The sequence below is a fragment of the Lissotriton vulgaris genome (genome assembly GCF_964263255.1).
Source record: "Lissotriton vulgaris chromosome 7 unlocalized genomic scaffold, aLisVul1.2 SUPER_7_unloc_1, whole genome shotgun sequence".
NCBI lineage: Eukaryota > Metazoa > Chordata > Amphibia > Caudata > Salamandridae > Lissotriton > Lissotriton vulgaris.
Genome location: NW_028240614.1, coordinates 1,733,325 through 1,749,987, shown reverse-complemented (window position 1 = coordinate 1,749,987; position 16,663 = coordinate 1,733,325). Strand labels below are relative to the sequence as shown.

The window sequence follows — 16,663 nt, the reverse complement described above, 5'->3', positions numbered from 1 at the left end:
GCCTAGATATGGTCGACTGACCATCATCACAGCCTTACACTTCGAGTTTTCTGCTCAATACCAGAGCACACCTAATTTCTCCAGCTAATCACCCAAAGATTAAGACACTCGATAAGGCCCAAAGCTCAACAAAAGTCAGAACATATGACCACACACCAAAAATTAAAACTCAAAACGTAGGCAGTCAGCCCAAAGAGCGTCCTCATAGCTCCAAACTTGCCACAAGATCGCAGACTTTGCCACATCCTGCCTCAAACAATCAAACATGCGAGGCAGTATCGATCACGAACCCTCCCAATACATCAGCAGACGTAGAATTTGTCGGCCCGCTGACCCAACCTGTTAACATCAGGACCGATCTTGAGAGGAACATGTTATTCTGGAACGTGACGGGTCTTGCAACCAAACATCTTGAGAAAAACTTCTTCGATTTGGTTCACACAAATGACTTAATCTGTCTTCAGGAGACATGGTTGAATGATCCAATCCATCTGTTGGGATATAGAACATACTTCTCCCATGCAATAAAATCACACTCAGGGAGAAGTAAAGTACATTTCTAACCTTTGGCCCTGTCAGGAAACAACACCTATATCACTCCACCAGAATTATCAGATTATCAACATTAAAGCAACTAATCAAGAAGTTTACACTATAATAAACTTTTATAACAACATGAGCCCGATGGAACTAACCAAAGCTCTAAGCGAAATTAGTGATATGACAAATGAGTTAAAAACCAAATACGCCAAAGTCACACATTCAATAATCTGGGGTGGAGACTTCAACCTTCATATAGGCAGCAAAAGCAATGCCCCTACATGTGGGATTACAGATGAACTAGATAACCCTTTAACTCATTTTTCCCACACGGAGGAAGGAAATAACATGCAGGCCACCATGTTTGAGTTAGACATAGGGTTCGCAAACATGATAATGACGCCAATAACTCAATTTACATCAACCTTTCATGGAAGAGGCGTTCAAACATTAATAGATTACATCCTAGTCTCTACCAATAACGCCACACGCATAAAGCATTTCGAAGTGAACAATAATACACTTAGTGACCACCACCCACTCAGACTAACGTACCTAGAGCCTGACTACCGAAAGAACAAAGTTAAGGACCATCCGGGCTTACTGCATCAAGAATCACTTACATTAAACAGATTGAATGGCTTCACCCTAAAATGGGGTAACTTAGACCAAGAAACTACCAGTGCAAGAATAATTAAAAAATGCAGGACCGACACCGACAACTGCCTAAATCCTTCCGCAACCGCCTCAGAAATTCTGTCTGGCTACAATGCAATAGTGAAAATCATAGGTAACGAACTAACCAAACCCAGAAAACAAAACAACACACTAAGAAAAGGCTGGTTTAATACTCAGTGTACAAAAGCTTATTCAGATTTAAAGAAAGCCTTAGCAAAAAAAGACAGGAACAGAGAAGTGATAGTCCAATTAAGGAAACTATATACGCCCCCACTCAAACAAAGGAAAAAAGAGTTACAATGTAACCTCTGGACTCAACGGGCCACAGTCTGTTTTGGAGCGGCTGGGCGGGAATCAATCTCTCGCTGTCAGTTCAAAGCCTTCCTCAACTTAAAAATACACAGAAAAGAGAATGTGAGTCCTCGCTGATTAATACAGATCGCCTTGGGCGCCCTTGATCTTGGCATCTTTGACACCACAATCAGAATAATTCCAGTGTCTCTCCACTTCTCTCCACGCAGCCTTGTGTTGGCTGAGAAGGTACATCTTCACCCAGTCCTCGTCCTGAGGAGAACCTAGACTAAACAAGGTTCGAAACGCGTTGACCCCCAGCCTGTGTCAAGAACAAAGGGTGCAGCTAGGGACAAACTCATACCACTCTCGTGGGCCCTATCTGTAATTTCTTATAACTCACTATTCACAGGCGTTGTGTGACAGCGCTTAGATACCCCTGGGTGATATAGCGCTTTACAAGCTCATAATAACATAACATAACAGGCAGGCTATTCCATCTCAGTTCCGCCCTGTTCACAGGTTTTGTTACCAAAGGACTGGTTTATTTCTTTAATGAATTGTAAAAAAAGTGTTTAACTTGCAATCATGTGCTATTGAATCCTTATCGCAGACAATAGCTGGTGTCATCATAATAATTTGATTATATGTTTTTTCATCACTTCCTTAAGTGTATGTTGCCTTTATTGTGATATTGTTGTATATATTTGTATATATTCTTCCACGTTTTTGTACTAACTGTTGTGATGGAGTGTCTATTTGATGTAATTTTTCTTATGAAATAATACAAAAAAAAATTCAAAAAATACTTACGTTGTTGGGTAATATTTAAACCCTTGGCTGCACGGCACTCATTGGCTGTGTAGTTCCATAGTCTGTCTCTAACTATCCTGATCAGCCACTTTACATTCCTTCAAGACTTAGCCTGAAGGCTGCTCTCCACAGCTACCACTAGGATAGCTTTCTATAAGGTTGTCTTAAACCTACCATCAATAAGGGTAGTTTGGACTGGTGCAAGGTGCTCACTAGAATAGTGGACATCATATGCCAGGCCAACTTCTCACATCTGTATGCCCTGAACTCAGGCCAATCCTCCTTCCTGCAAACACTCACGCGATCCTTACTCGCAGATTCCGCGGTCCCCATATACTGGGGTGGTGATTTTAATAGGGTACGAGACCTTGATCTGGACCGCTCCCGCCCCCCTCTCTGGGTAGTCCAGTCCATCAAGCTGCCATAACAGATGACGGAGTGGGTGTCCAACATACAGGTGCATGATGTATGGTGCAGCAAGCATCCTGTGACACACACTTATTCGCACTACTCAGCATTAATGACTTATATACCCAGATGGACATCATATTCTGCTAGGACAATGTCCTTCACAGTATAATGCAGGTAGACTATTTGACAAGTGTGCTCTCCGATCATAACCTGCTAAAATTGAGTTTGTCCTCGGTGCAAGGCTATCTGAGATCTCAACCTTGCAACTGCCGTATTCTGCGCTCGCTGACTCATCCTACCATGCCACCCTTTTGGACTCCATTGATTCGTATTTCTCGACAAATGCTGGCACTGCTTAATCAGCAGGGGTGGAATGGGATGCCTTTAAAGCTGTCCTCTATGGACGCACCATCAAAACCAGAACGGTGCCCGAAAGTCACTGACTGTGGCGCTCCACACTCATGAGTCTGAGATACAGAGATGTGAGCAGTATATTTCCACTGACCCCCAGGTCGGTCCCTCCCTAGCTCAGGCCCGCCTTGCATACAATGGACGACCTCTACTCATCAGACAAGACATATTTAGCATGCAGACACAAGGAGGGGGGCAAGGCGGGAAAACTGCTCCTGTGGCTACCGAGGTCTGATACTTCCGAACCCCCCATCACTGCCATATACACCTCTGCCGGGACTCTTGTGAACAAGCAGGAAGCCATTAAACAGTCCTTTTATGAATAATACACCTTGCTATACACAGCCACAGCCATGCACAACCCTACTTCCATCCATGACTTCCTTGCAGAGATACAGCTCCCTCAGATTATACCACCACACTATGAATCCCTAGAGATCACGGAAGCAATTGGACAACTGGTGACTGGTAAGACGCCTGGACAGACGGCTGTCTGTCTGAGTTTTACTCTGCCTACTCCATACAACTAGCACCTCGGTTAGCCAGCATGTATGCCGAAGCCTTTGAGAGGGGTGCATTGCCGCCCACTCTGAGGGAGGCGACACTGGTGATCCTGCAAATTGCTTCATATCTCCCTTTATAGATGTTGAACATCAACTACAAGATCTTTGGGAAACTACTGGCGAATAGGTTAATTGCGGCAGTCCCCCTATCGGTCCATGAGGACCAGAATGGCTTCATATCAGAGCAAAACAATGGCCTGAATCTGCGTCATCTGTTTGCGCTGTTGGAGTGGGGAAGGGGAGAGGCAGAGAAGTCATGGATAGCATCTTTAGATATCGAGAATGCGTTCAACACTTTAAGCTGGGATTATCTGATAGTGGTTCTAGCAGGGTTGGGCATTGGGCCCATCTTCATACGGTGGATACGACTGCTTTACTACAAACCACAAGCTGGGGTGAAGATGTGTTGCACCTTCGCCCCGCCTTTCTCCATAGCGCGGAGTGCACACCTAGGTTGCCACCTGTCGCCGATTCTCTTTGCCTTGGCCATGGAGCCACTGGCATGTAGACTGCGACAACGGGTCACGGACTGGGGCCTCCACGTTGATTCGCGGTCGCTGTATGCAGACGATGCATTAAACTATCTGTGAGTCCGGATTGTGGTACTGCAGTTGATAATGGATCTCTTAAATGAACATGCACGGGTCTCCGGACTCCGAGTCAACTGGTCTAAATCTGTGGTGTTTCCGATGACGTCTATTTCGCCAGCCCAGAGACAGACGGCACAAACACACCGTTGGCATGGGCGTTTGATACTTTTAAATACTTGGGTGTCCAAGTCTATCACTCAGGGGCAGATACTATAGACTGTAGCACAATATTATAATGGCAGCTGTAATTACAATGTCCTTGGGAAAAGATGAGTTTTTAGACCCTTTTTAAAGGAGGATAAGTCACCCATGCTTCTAAGAGACAATGGCAGCGCGTTCCACAGCCTTGATGCCGTATAGCTAAAAGAACGACCACCCATTCGCATCCTCAGGATCTTAGGAACTACCACCAGGTAGGCTGAGGCAGAACGAAGGGATCTAGTAGGAGTGTACCAGGAGAACAGCTCCTGCAGGGAGATCGGCCCCTGACCGTGGAGGGCCCGAAAGACCAAGCAAAGGGCTTTAAAGTCAACACGTTGGGAGACTGGCACCCAATGAAGATCCGTAAGTGCTGCTGAGGAAGAATCAGAGCGCCGACGAGAGAGTGCCAGCTTGGCGGCAGAATTCTGCACCCGCTGCAGTTTGCCCAACCAGGTTATGGGTGCCCCCAGAAATAGTGCGTTGCAGTAGTCAAGTCTGCTTAAGATGATACTACGCACTACTTCTGGTCTGGCATGGGCCAGGAGCAGGGGGAGAATCTTCCGCAAGGTGCAGAGCAACAACATACAGGTAGACACCGTTTAATTCACAAAGCCATCCAGTTGGAGATTGGGTTCGAGCATCACCCCTAGATTCCGAACGGAGTCTGCCGCCGCTACTGTACCCTGAAAAGAGGGGGCCAGAAATCCTGTGGTAAAGGCCGGGAGATACGGTCCATCGAACAGTGGAACACCTCGGTCTTCGAGCTGTTGAACTGTAAGGAGTTGTTGCTCAACCATTCCGCCGTGGTGGTCATACAATGGTGGAAGGTCTCCTGTGACACCGCATTCTTACCTCTTCAAAGGAGAAGATAAGCTGGGTGTCGTCGGCGTAATTGGTGACCGCAATGCCGAAAGATTTAATTAACTTGACCAAGGGGCGGAGGTAAAGATTGAATAGTATGGGACTGATGGCCGATCCCTGAGGTACGCCCTGTTCTACCCTTTTGATGTTGCATTTAAAGGGTGGCAAGGCGACCACCTGGTGTCTGTCACCAGGGGCTGGTCTGAAGCCAAACTGTGCCACGTCCAGGCAAGCATTGGTCTCTAGGAAGTTGGACAGATATTTTGTGGCCAGTTTCTCCAAGATTTTAATCGGGAAGGGGAGCAATGAGATGAGCCTATAATTTGCTGGACACATAGGGTCCAGCGTTTCCTTCTTCAGGAGCGGGGAAACCACCGCAAGCTTCCAGCTATCCGGGACCCGGGCGGAGGCCAGGAACTGACAACAAATCGCATGGAGAGGAGGAAAGAGCTCGTCACGGAATAATTTCCAAAATTTGTGCGGGAGTGGATCAAGGGGAGAGCCTGAGGATTCTCCATCCGCTAAGGCACAGAAATCCACCAAAGAAGGAAGGGGGAAACTATCAAGCCGGGCTTTCCCGGCCTCCACCTCCAAAGAAAAAGGCGGTGCAACAAGAGATGACAGCTGGAGATTGGAATCTGACGGAGTACTCAGCTTTCTCAAGATGGTAGCGATCTTGTCCTCGAAGGCCTTTGCCAATGAGTCACACAGCGATTGAGAAGCTGGGATAGCAGTTGCGGCGCAGACCGGGTGTGACAAATCTTTAACGATTTTAAACAAGGCCTGAGATTTATTTGAGGCAGATAGTAATGTCTCCACTAAGAACCTAGCTTTGGTGCATTTGACCTGCGCTTTATAGGCCGCCAGTTCTTGTTTGTAGAGAAGTTTATCAGAGTCAAGGTATTGCTTCCTCCAGACACGCTCAGCCCGCTTGCACTGAAGTTTGAGCTGAAGAAGATCCATTGAGAACCAAGGCATGGCGAGTTTATTTCTGTCCCACGTTTTCCGCAGCGGAGCCAGAGTGTCTAAGGAGGCGATAATTTGCTGGCTCAGGAATTTATAGCTGTCGTCCACACTGCCTCCCAACGTAAGGGCTCCAGAGAGCAAGTTTGGCAGGCTTGCCTGCTTCAGAAGCCTGGAACATTGTCTGCCAAACTTGGTGGCTCCCAAACTACCGCTCTTAGTGTAGCCTGCTGGGAGCGATATGGAAAATTGGACGAGAGCATGGTCCGTCCAGCATTGCGGTAGGATATTCCCTACGATTACCTGGCTTGTGTCTGCAAAGATCAAGTCCAGGGCGTGGCCCTTTAGATGGGTCTGAGAAAGAACTAGCTGCTCCAGATGGATGTTACAGCACGCTTGAGCCAGATATTTGAAAGCTGAGTCTATCGGTCCATCCGGCCACAGATTGAAATCACCTAACACCATAAATCTGGCGTGGGTGTTCAAAAGATCATAAATCAAGTCCGTGAGCTCGGTTACGGTAGACAGAGCACTGGCCGGGGGTCTATAGCACAACAATCCAGGGTATAAAACCCCACCTTGTCCCTTCCAGGAGAATCCCAGTAGCTCACATCCCGGGATTTCCTTAATTTCCAACTGGGAAAAGTCCAGTGACTCCCTGTATATCAGTCCTACTCCTCCTCCTCTAGCCCCGAACGCGAGGATTGTGTCTAATTTTGTATCCTGGAGGGCAGGCTTGCCCCAACTCCACCACGCTGTCTACCCTGGTCCAGGTCTCTGTCATGAAGAGTGCATCTAGCTCATGATGTTCTATGAGTAGAGCTATCTCCGCATGATGCCTACTCAATGATCTCACATTAAGCAGGCCACAGGACAAGAGTTCCAGGCGCTTACTGATTGTGGGAGGCTGATGGTCAGAAGTAACACGGGGTTTCAGACTGAGGAGTTCATCGCTAGTGTGACTGATGTGGGAGGGGGACATAGGAGCAGCAAATCCGGCCGCCCGCGCGCCCTGTGCACGAACGGGCGCAAACTGGCTTACCTCTGGCGCGTCATCGCCGCACCCGCGGCGTGCCCACGCTGCGCGCTGGGCCCACCATCGCTATTTAACACCGTGAAGCGCGGGAGTCTGCCGATGCGAGCCTCTAGACCGCCAACCAAGATGGCGCCTAGTAAATGGCCCGTTCAAGATAACACCTACCCAAGATGGCGGCTAATGCCACGATGCAAGCCTAACAAACAGCCAAGCAGTCTAAATCCCGCAAAGTATGGGTGCGTCCACTATTATGGTGCGGGTATGTCCTACGGCTGTTTGTATCCCCTGAATTATTTTATGTCAAAGGTGCCCATGTGATAGCGCGATCGTGTGCAGTGCAAAAGGTTTTTTAAAAAGATAAAAACTGGCAGCTACAATATATAGACGCGCATGCAGGTAATAAAGATCTACCTGAGCTTGAGGGGGTAACTCCTTAAATGCGATTCTGAGCGCGGGAGTCCGCCGATGCGAGCCTCTAGACCGGCAACCAAGATGGCGCCTAGTAAACGGCCCGTTCAAGATAACACCTACCCATGTTGGAGGCTAGCGCCACGATGCAAGCCTAACAAACAGCCAAGCAGTCTAAATCCCACAAAGTGCGGGTTCGTCCACTATTATGGTGCGGGTATGTCCTACGCTGTTTGTATCCCCTGAATTATTTTATGTCAAAGGTGCCTGTGTGACAACGCGATTGTGCGCAGTGCAAAAGGTTTTTTAAAAAGATAAATACTGGCAGCTACAATATATATACGGGCATGCAGGTAATAAAGATCTCATTTTACTCATAAAAGGCTGCTGGGTTCTTTAGCGGATCAGGCAATGCATTTCTAATAATAGGATAAAGAGGTCTACGAACAGCGTATTGACCATTTACCTGTAAATGACGCTCTCTATCTTCCCTCTCTTTAATTTCTTTATTTTCCCTATTTTTCATTTCCAATGCTTTCGCATGAATGCTCTTTCGCTGTTCTTTTTCAATCAAGGCTTGCTCACGCTTCATTCGTTCATGCACTTCTTTCACCCACATTCCTACACAGTCAAACATATCTTTCGCTTAATCATTTGTTTCTCCACATACTGAATCTTTCGAAAATCAAATGACCCATGCATAGGCCAACGCAACTAAGGATCTTTACTAGTATATTTATTCCATAATGTGCTGTACATTATGGAGGAAATACCATACTTAACATACATGTCCCTATTAGGCGTCCCCTCCTGGGGGGCTGGTTGTGTTTCTTCGAGTGTCAAATTGGTACCACTACAAAAGCAACACATCCTACGAAGTGTGCTGGAAACAGGCATGCCAAAAATAGTGCAGAATATGCAGTATTATGATCAAAGTAGCGCTTAAAGTACTCTTCGTACTTTGCGCCGTTCAAACAAAGTTAAATAGAGAAAAAATCTCCTCATTACCTGCCTATATGAATTGCAATACATATATAATTGTCAAATAGATTTAAATATTGCCCAATCGTACAAACAAAGCTGCAGTAAGTATTACTAAACTACCTTACCAATAAAAGGCGTCAAACCAACAGCAAGTGCCGCAGAACGGCTCTTACCAATCAAATGGTGTCCAGGTTCCAACTGCCAAGTTCTCAAATCGACTAAATGGTCACTGCACGGCGAATCAACAGAAGAGATCTCAGTCGAGGACCGGCGCCACCTGGATGGTCAGATCAGAAAGAAAGGAAAACCGCTGTGGGTGCCAAGACTCTGGTCTCCTCAGGCAGCGATCGCGTCCAAAGCGAGATTCCAATCCTTTGTCGCGACCAGTCCTTCGGGCATCTGAGTCCCCGATGAGCCCCACGTTGGAAGCGCCAATTTGTGGTGGTGAGCCTCAGCAAGGCCTACCAGTGCTAGGGGTTCTCCATTCTCTGCACAGAGTCTTCGGACCAATAGGAAGAATTTGGCACAGAAACTGTAATAGAAAAGACAGAGTTTAGTAAACCTCATGAGGTGGAACTACATTCACACAACTCCCTTCGGCAATGTATGAAGTATCACACTGACTGGAAGGAGCTTGGTTCTTTTATACCCACACAGGGGCTGAAATGAAGGTGGTGCAAGTACAGAATGCTGGTTTTAAATACATATAAGGTCATACAGAGAGTGTGCTGGCAACAAGTGGGAGGGACTGACAGTTAGCTAATTCTGGTGGACACATCCTGACAGTTGCAAGTTGGGGACAGCTGTAAGCTCAAGGTAGGACAGAGCACATGGCAAGCCCATGGCAAACAAAATGGCTGACAGAAATACAAAATGGATTCCAAACAACGGACAAGATAGCCTCTAAATACAAGATGTCTTCTGCTAATTCTTAACATAATCGCTGCTAAATTACAACACTCTGAAGTAAAGCCCATCTGCTCGTGCCAAGCTACCAAGGGGGTGAGCAGGGGTTATTTTAGGCTTGTAATCCCCTTATCCTGACTAGAGGAGAGGGTCCCTATTTGTCACAAGTACCTACCTGTGCCAACCAGAGACCTCCAAATCTAACAGGAGGGCTTCAACCTCTTGCGTTTATTGTCCTCGGACGTTCTATTTGCACTGCCGTATTAAATTTATCAGAATTGCACTTTTAATAAGGAAACGTTATGAATAGTAATTGTAATGGCTGTTTGACCTTTTTAGCAGCTTGATTGTTAACTCTTTGAATGAGAAAACGTATTAGAACATAGGAATCAAATGATATATTGTTGAAGATAACTGACATGAAAATGTTATTAATTGTATATGTATGTATGAAGGTTATACTTTTATGGTCAATTTTGTTGAACCAAATAAAGTAATTTTTTACTTTGATTACATCGAGAGGGGAAGGTTGCAGTTATGTGGATTAAAACAAGAATTCAGCAGCTTCGGTTTCTGCTATTCCGATGACACACCGTGTGCTTTGAAGGAAATAACTCTGTTTTCCCAAATCTGCGTTCATTTCATTTATGTTGGATCCTTAAGAAGTTGGGATTTTTCCACATACAAAAATACATTACTTTCGGATCGCCTCCATGCAGTGAGTGATCTGAGCAAAACACAATAGCCTCTGAAACAATCATTTGCAATGCAATTGGTCTTGCAATTAAGCGAGTTTGAACTATGACAATTGAAGCTGAACCCCGGGAAAACTGAGCTCCTTCTCCCAGGCTCCAGCCTCTCCTCTTGGGGCACCCAGTTCTGGCCTCACGAACTGGGACCCCCGCCGGCCCCTTCCACCTCTGTAAAAAGCCTCGGCGTAATAATTGACGCCGATCTCTCCCTCAGACCTCATATTAGCTTCGTGATTTCATCCTGCTCCTTCCAGCTCAGAAAGATCCGGAAGGTCAGCCATCTGCTTCCCACACATGCCTTGACTCAGGTTATCATCTCTCTTGTGCTCTCCCGTTTGGATTTTTCCAACAGCATTTATCACGGACTTCCCAAAACCCTTCTCCACCGCCTTCAGGTGATCCAAAACCAGGCAGCTCGGATCATCTTTAAATCTCCAAAATGGCAATCTGCCAGACCTATGATGTACAAACTTCACTGGCTACCAATTGAACAAAGGGTGGCCTTCAAGCTGGGCTGTCTCACGTACAAAGCCCTCAATTGCCCCTGCCCTGCCTTCCTGATAACCCCCTACTGTCCAAACCGCAACCTCCGCTCTACCCATCTCAAATCACTCATCACACCCAAAACTAGAACTAACAAATTCGGTGGACGAAGGTTTGCCTTTCTGGCCCCGAAATTCTGGAACTCCCTTCCCTTGAACATCAAATCAAGCAGCTCCCTCCTTCATTTTAGGAATTTGCTAAAAACTTTTCTCTTTCCACCACCCTGCTAACCCTGCACTTAACCTCAGCTCCGGAATTCGATGTCTGATAGCGCCAGGAAACCCATGGTGTCAGCGCGCTCTACAAATTTAATTTATTAATAATAATATTAATAATAATGACATTGCAAATAACAATGCCTTTTATTTTTATTTTTGTTTTTTTAACATAAATAAAAGACATTGTCATTTACAATGCCAATAGCTTGAACTCGTGTAAATGCGAGACCTATTGCATTGCAAATGCTTGTTTCCTTTTTCCATGTGTGCTAAAAGGGAAAACGCCTTGTAGGATTGTTTTTTGTGCAGGAAAGTGCCCCTTCCTTCACAAAAAACAATCCTGCATGCAACGGAGGCATCCTTGCAACAAGGAAGCAAGGGCACCTTCCTTGGCGCTAAGCTGTCAAAATAGCGCCAGCTAAGGGGAAAGGCCAGGAATGCAATGTACTGCTTAAATACAGGGCATTCCTTCCCTTTCACTTTGGCCATAGGGCTGTGCAGCACCACTAAGGCGCTGCGCCAAAACCCCAAAAGACAACCCCTTTATATGTAAAGCAGACACAGACACTGTGAGATGCGCTGCATGGGCTACGCCTAGAATGGCAAATACTGCAATATTCGTGGGTAAACTAACATTACTGTTGTCATGCACTGCATTTACCACAGTGCACCTGTGGGGAAATGTGAGCTTGGTTGCCAGGCAGGGAGTACGCCGCCCCGATCTTTAACCCGTTGGCTGCGTCGAACGTTCAGCTCCAGTGCTGAACGTTCGAAAAACGGGTGAGGCAGCGTCGGCCAACGGATGTGCGCAGCACTACCAAGGTAGTGCACGCGACGACCGTTGGCCGACGGCCGCAGCCAACGGGTTAAATCTCTAAAGCAGTTTCGTGTATATCAAATTTAAAGCCAGATTTGGGGTTTCAGAGGTGCGTGATATTCAGGTGCTCTCCGCCCTCCTGCTGTGGCCCCATCAGTAAAATAAACAAACACAGCAGTAAAAGTGGCCCGCAGCAGCTAATGACAGAGAAGGAATGTAACAGTGGTGAGCTAACAGATGAGCACCCTGCAGGCTCTCTGCCATCTCTGGCCTCAATAATAATCATTTTATTGTACAGTTAATTAAAACTAACCCTGGGTGTAGTTTGCCTAGTAGCGCTACGCGTAGCTACGCAAAGTGCACTCCGCACTACGAGAGCTACGCGGACTGCGTAGTGCAGTAGGGAAAATGGTGTTCGCACAGATTGCACAGTGTAGATTTGTACTTGTGGCAGCTTTCTCAACGCGGACTGGTAGTTTCTCATCACGAGTGATCGCAAGCATACGCGACCACTCGGAACGAGAAACCTGACAACCCGGCGTTGAGAATCTCGCCGGGAGGTTTATTTTCCACGCTCGCAATCGGCAACTTGATGTTGCTGATCACGAACGAGAAAAAAGTCTTGCCGGGATGGTGATTTTGCTCACTCGCGGTCGCCAACTTGATGTTGAGGACCGCAAGCAAGCGAAAAATGCCCGCTATGCGTTTTTGTACTGTTGTACGTGCAATTTGTGTAGTGCGTAGTTGCGCAAAGTACGCACGCTCCGTGAGCGTAGCGTAGTCCTATGCCCAGGGTTATTAAAACTCAGAATATAAAAAACATTCTGCGATACAATTATGTTCGACGTTATCTTGTACTTTTATATTTAAAAAGTACAAGACAAAATATATAAAGAAACTGAGATTGATAGTAAAAGTTTTAAATGTAAAAGTACAAGATAACGTTGAACATAATTTTATCGCAGAATGTTTTTATATTGTGAGTTTTAATTAATTGTACAATAAAATTATTATTATCACCAGTGGCGGTGCATCCATTGGGGGCGCTTGGGCGTTTCCCCACTAATGCCACATGCCCCCATTCACGCGGCGACACGTCAATTCCTGCAACTGTAATGTTCATCATCAGCTCGCGCTAAATTGCACCGGGACATGCCTGAGGCAATCGGAGCTGAAGGGGGTGGGGCTAGGCCAGCAGAGGGTTTGAGTGACAGATTGTGTCACTGACAGCACTAAGAGCAGCAGCAGCAGTAGTGCGCATGCTCAAGTTAGGGCTAATCCTTTTTATTCCTAGCTCAAACATGCGCGCACAGGCAGCCTACTACTCCCATTAGGAGAGCCACTGAGCCAGGGACTTGATGAGCAGCCGGAGGGTAGAGGGGGGGAAGAGAGAGCACACCTGCTCTAGCCAATCCTGGAGCTGCTAATTCAGTGCCTGAATTGGCTGAAACACCGCGCAGCCTTGAGGCTGAGAGCAGGCAGGTAAAGTATTGGGTGGCGGGTCCGCGCGTGGGTGGTGTCGCTACCACCTTTGGTTAAAAATTGTTATGGCCAATCACTGTGGCTTAAGTGAAGCCAAGCAGACAGTGATTGGCCATTTTGTTTGTGACGTGCCTCACTCGAGTGACGTTGCAGCGCAGCAGACATCACTGCGCCAGAGAGACCTGTGGCGTGCTGGTGTCCTCCCTACTGCCCAGCAGCCCAGCCAGTGCTCAGTCGTATCACTTTAGGTGCGGGATTGAATGCATTGTAACAATGAGTGAACACATTTGCACTCGGAACTGGGCACTTTGTCAACAGTGCTAGTGGATCATGATTGTTAAAGTCCAATTAAGAGAAAGTCATCCCAGATAAACGTCTTTGTTTTTTTGCTGTGCGTAGGGATGAGCGCTCCACAGGACTGTGCTGTTGTTGCTGTGCTGAGTGGTCAGTTGTCTATTTCCGGCCCTTGCAGGTACTTTCCCCATGGCATCTCTTGCTGAATCTCTCTAGCAGTGATGCATTACTGTGCTGCAAAGTGGGTGACATGTTCAAGCTGCCCGTTTAAGTCGGTTCGTTCAAGAACACGTACTGTTCAAGTTTGGCATTTATATAGCGCACTACTCACCCATAGGGTCTCAAGGCGCTTGAGGGAAGGGGGTAATTACTTATCGAAAATCCAGGTTTTGAGTTGTTTTCTGAAAGAGAGGTGGTTCTGAGTAAGGCAGAGGTGGGTGGGGAGAGAGTTCCATGTTTTGGCCGCTAAGAAGGAGAAGGATCTTCCCCCCATGGTGGTCCTGTGGATGCGTGGTATTGCGACGAGGGCTTGATTGGACGATCGAAGTTTGCGGGTGGGGGTGTAGAAGGAAAGGCGCGTGTTGAGGCATTCGGGCTCTAGGCCGTAGAGGGCTTTGGGTGCGTGGGTGAGGAGACGGAACATTATTCTTTTGCTGACGGGGAGCCAGTGGAGGTCTTTCAGGTGGCTGGAAATGTGAGCTTTGCGGGGGATGTCTAGAATGAGTCTGGCTGAGGCGTTTTGGATACGTTGGAGTCTTTTCTGTAGTTTGGCTGTGGTTCCGGCATACAATGCGTTTCCGTAGTCCAGTCGGCTAGTGACCAGTGCGTGGGTGACCGTCTTTCTAGTCTCGGTGGGGATCCAGCGGAAGACTTTTTTGAGCATACGTAGGATGTTGAAGCATGACGAAGAGACGGCGCTGACCTGTCTGGTCATGGATAGGGAGGAGTCCAGTATGAATCCTAGGTTACGTGCGTGGTCCGTAGGTGTGGGGGCATTTCCCAGTGCCAGTGGCCACCATGAGTCATCCCAAGCGGAGGGGGACGAAAGTACAGGGAGCCGAGACCACAACGAGCCTGCACTCCTGAGCCTAGTGTGCACGAGCTTTAGACTAAAGTGCACGGGCTTTATACTAGTGTACAGGGCTTTAGACTAGTGTGCACGGGCTTTAGACTAGTGTGCACGGTCTTTAGACTAGTGTGCATGGGCTTTAGACTAGTGTGCACAGGTTTTAAACTATGTGCACGGTCTTTACACTAGTGTGCATGGATTTTAGACTAGTGTGCATGGGTTTTAGACTAGTGTGCACGGGTTTTAGACTAGTGTGCACGGGCTTTAGACTAGTGTGCACGGTCTTTAGACTAGTGTGCATGGGCTTTACACTAGTGTGCACAGGTTTTAGACTAGTGTGCAGTGCTTTAGACTAGTGTGCATGGGTTTTAGACTAGTGTGCGGGCTTTAGACTAGTGTGCACGAGCTTTAGACTAGTGTGCACGAGCTTTAGACTAGTGTGCACAGGCTTTATACTAGTGTGCAGGGGTTTTAGACGAGTGTGCACAGGCTTTAGACTAGTGTGCACAGGCTTTAGACTAGTGTGCACGGGCTTTGGACTAGACTAGTGTGCATGGGCTTTAGACTAGTGTGCATGGGCTTTAGACTAGTGTGCATGGGCTTTAGACTGGTGTGCACGGGCTTTAGACTAGTGTGCACAGGCTTTATACTAGTGTGCAGGGGTTTTAGACTAGTGTGCACAGGCTTTAGACTAGTGTGCATGGGCTTTGGACTAGACTAGTGTGCATGGGCTTTAGACTAGTGTGCATGGGCTTTAGACTAGTGTGCATGGGATTTAGACTAGTGTGCATGGGCTTTAGACTAGACTAGTGTGAATGGGCTTTAGACTAGTGTGCATGGGCTTTAGACTAGTGTGCATGGGCTTTAGACTAGACTAGTGTGCATGGGCTTTAGACTATTGTGCATGGGCTTTAGACTAGTGTGCATGGGCTTTAGACTAGACTAGTGTGCATGGGTTTAGACTAGTGTGCATGGGCTTTAGACTAGTGTGCATGGGCTTTAGACTAGTGTGCATCGGCTTTAGACTAGTGTGCATGGGCTTTAGACTAGTGTGCATGGGCTTTAGGCTAGTGTGCATGGGCTTTAGGCTAGTGTGCATGGGCTTTAGACTAGTGTGCATGGGCTTTAGGCAAGTGTGCATGGGCTTTAGACTAGTGTGCACAGGCTTTAGACAGGTGCTCCATAATAGTGGCTGGGGCCCGTCAGCCAGTGTTACTTTTAAAGCCTAGGAGCGTTGCATTCTGGGCCTGGTAGTTTCACTTGCACGTTGATAGTGTGAGAAAGAAAAATCCCAGTCTGCAAAGTATGGGCCACGCCCAGAGACTGCTCTTTGTGAAAAAAAAGAATTACTGTAAAAAAGTAAATGTACTCACCGCATTTAGGGTAAGCAACCAAGAGCAGGTCGTCTGCCCTGAGCTGGAAAGCGTCTAGCGCCTTGAAGGTCTCCGGGCTGCACAGGGAGCTGGGGTACAGCACCCCCTTGTGGGTGAACAGCAGCTCTTCCTGCGCCTTCTCCTTCGCTGCAGCCAAGAGCTTTTCGTTTGTTTCCACCAAGCTCTTCAAGTTTGCCATCTTGGCGCAAACTGTGAGAGGGCTATGCCAATGAGAGGGGCTGCGAGGCACTGTGCCGAGGAGTGGAGGGCTGCGAGGCACTATGTCAGAGGAGGGGAGGGCTGTGAGGCGCTATGTCAGAGGAGGGGAGGGCTGTGAGGCGCTTTGCTGAGGGGTGGAGGGCTGCGAGGCGCTGTGCTGAGGAGTGGAGGGCAGCGAGGCACTGTGCGGAGGAGGGGAGGGCTGCGAGGCGCTGTGCCAAGGAGCACTTCGAGGCGCTG

The 16,663-nt window shown here is 47.5% G+C and overlaps 1 protein-coding gene across 1 annotated transcript in view; it reads right to left on the bottom strand.

Moving 5' to 3' along the window:
* The window catches only part of LOC147672976 (sulfotransferase 6B1-like), a 334,704-nt gene extending 318,301 nt beyond the window's left edge, over window positions 1–16,403 (bottom strand). The window contains exon 1 of the mRNA XM_086947844.1: window positions 16,205–16,403. Coding sequence (XP_086803970.1) covers window positions 16,205–16,403 — 199 coding nt within the window. The remainder of the gene's footprint in view (window positions 1–16,204) is intronic.
* Window positions 16,404–16,663: the final 260 nt, after the last annotated feature.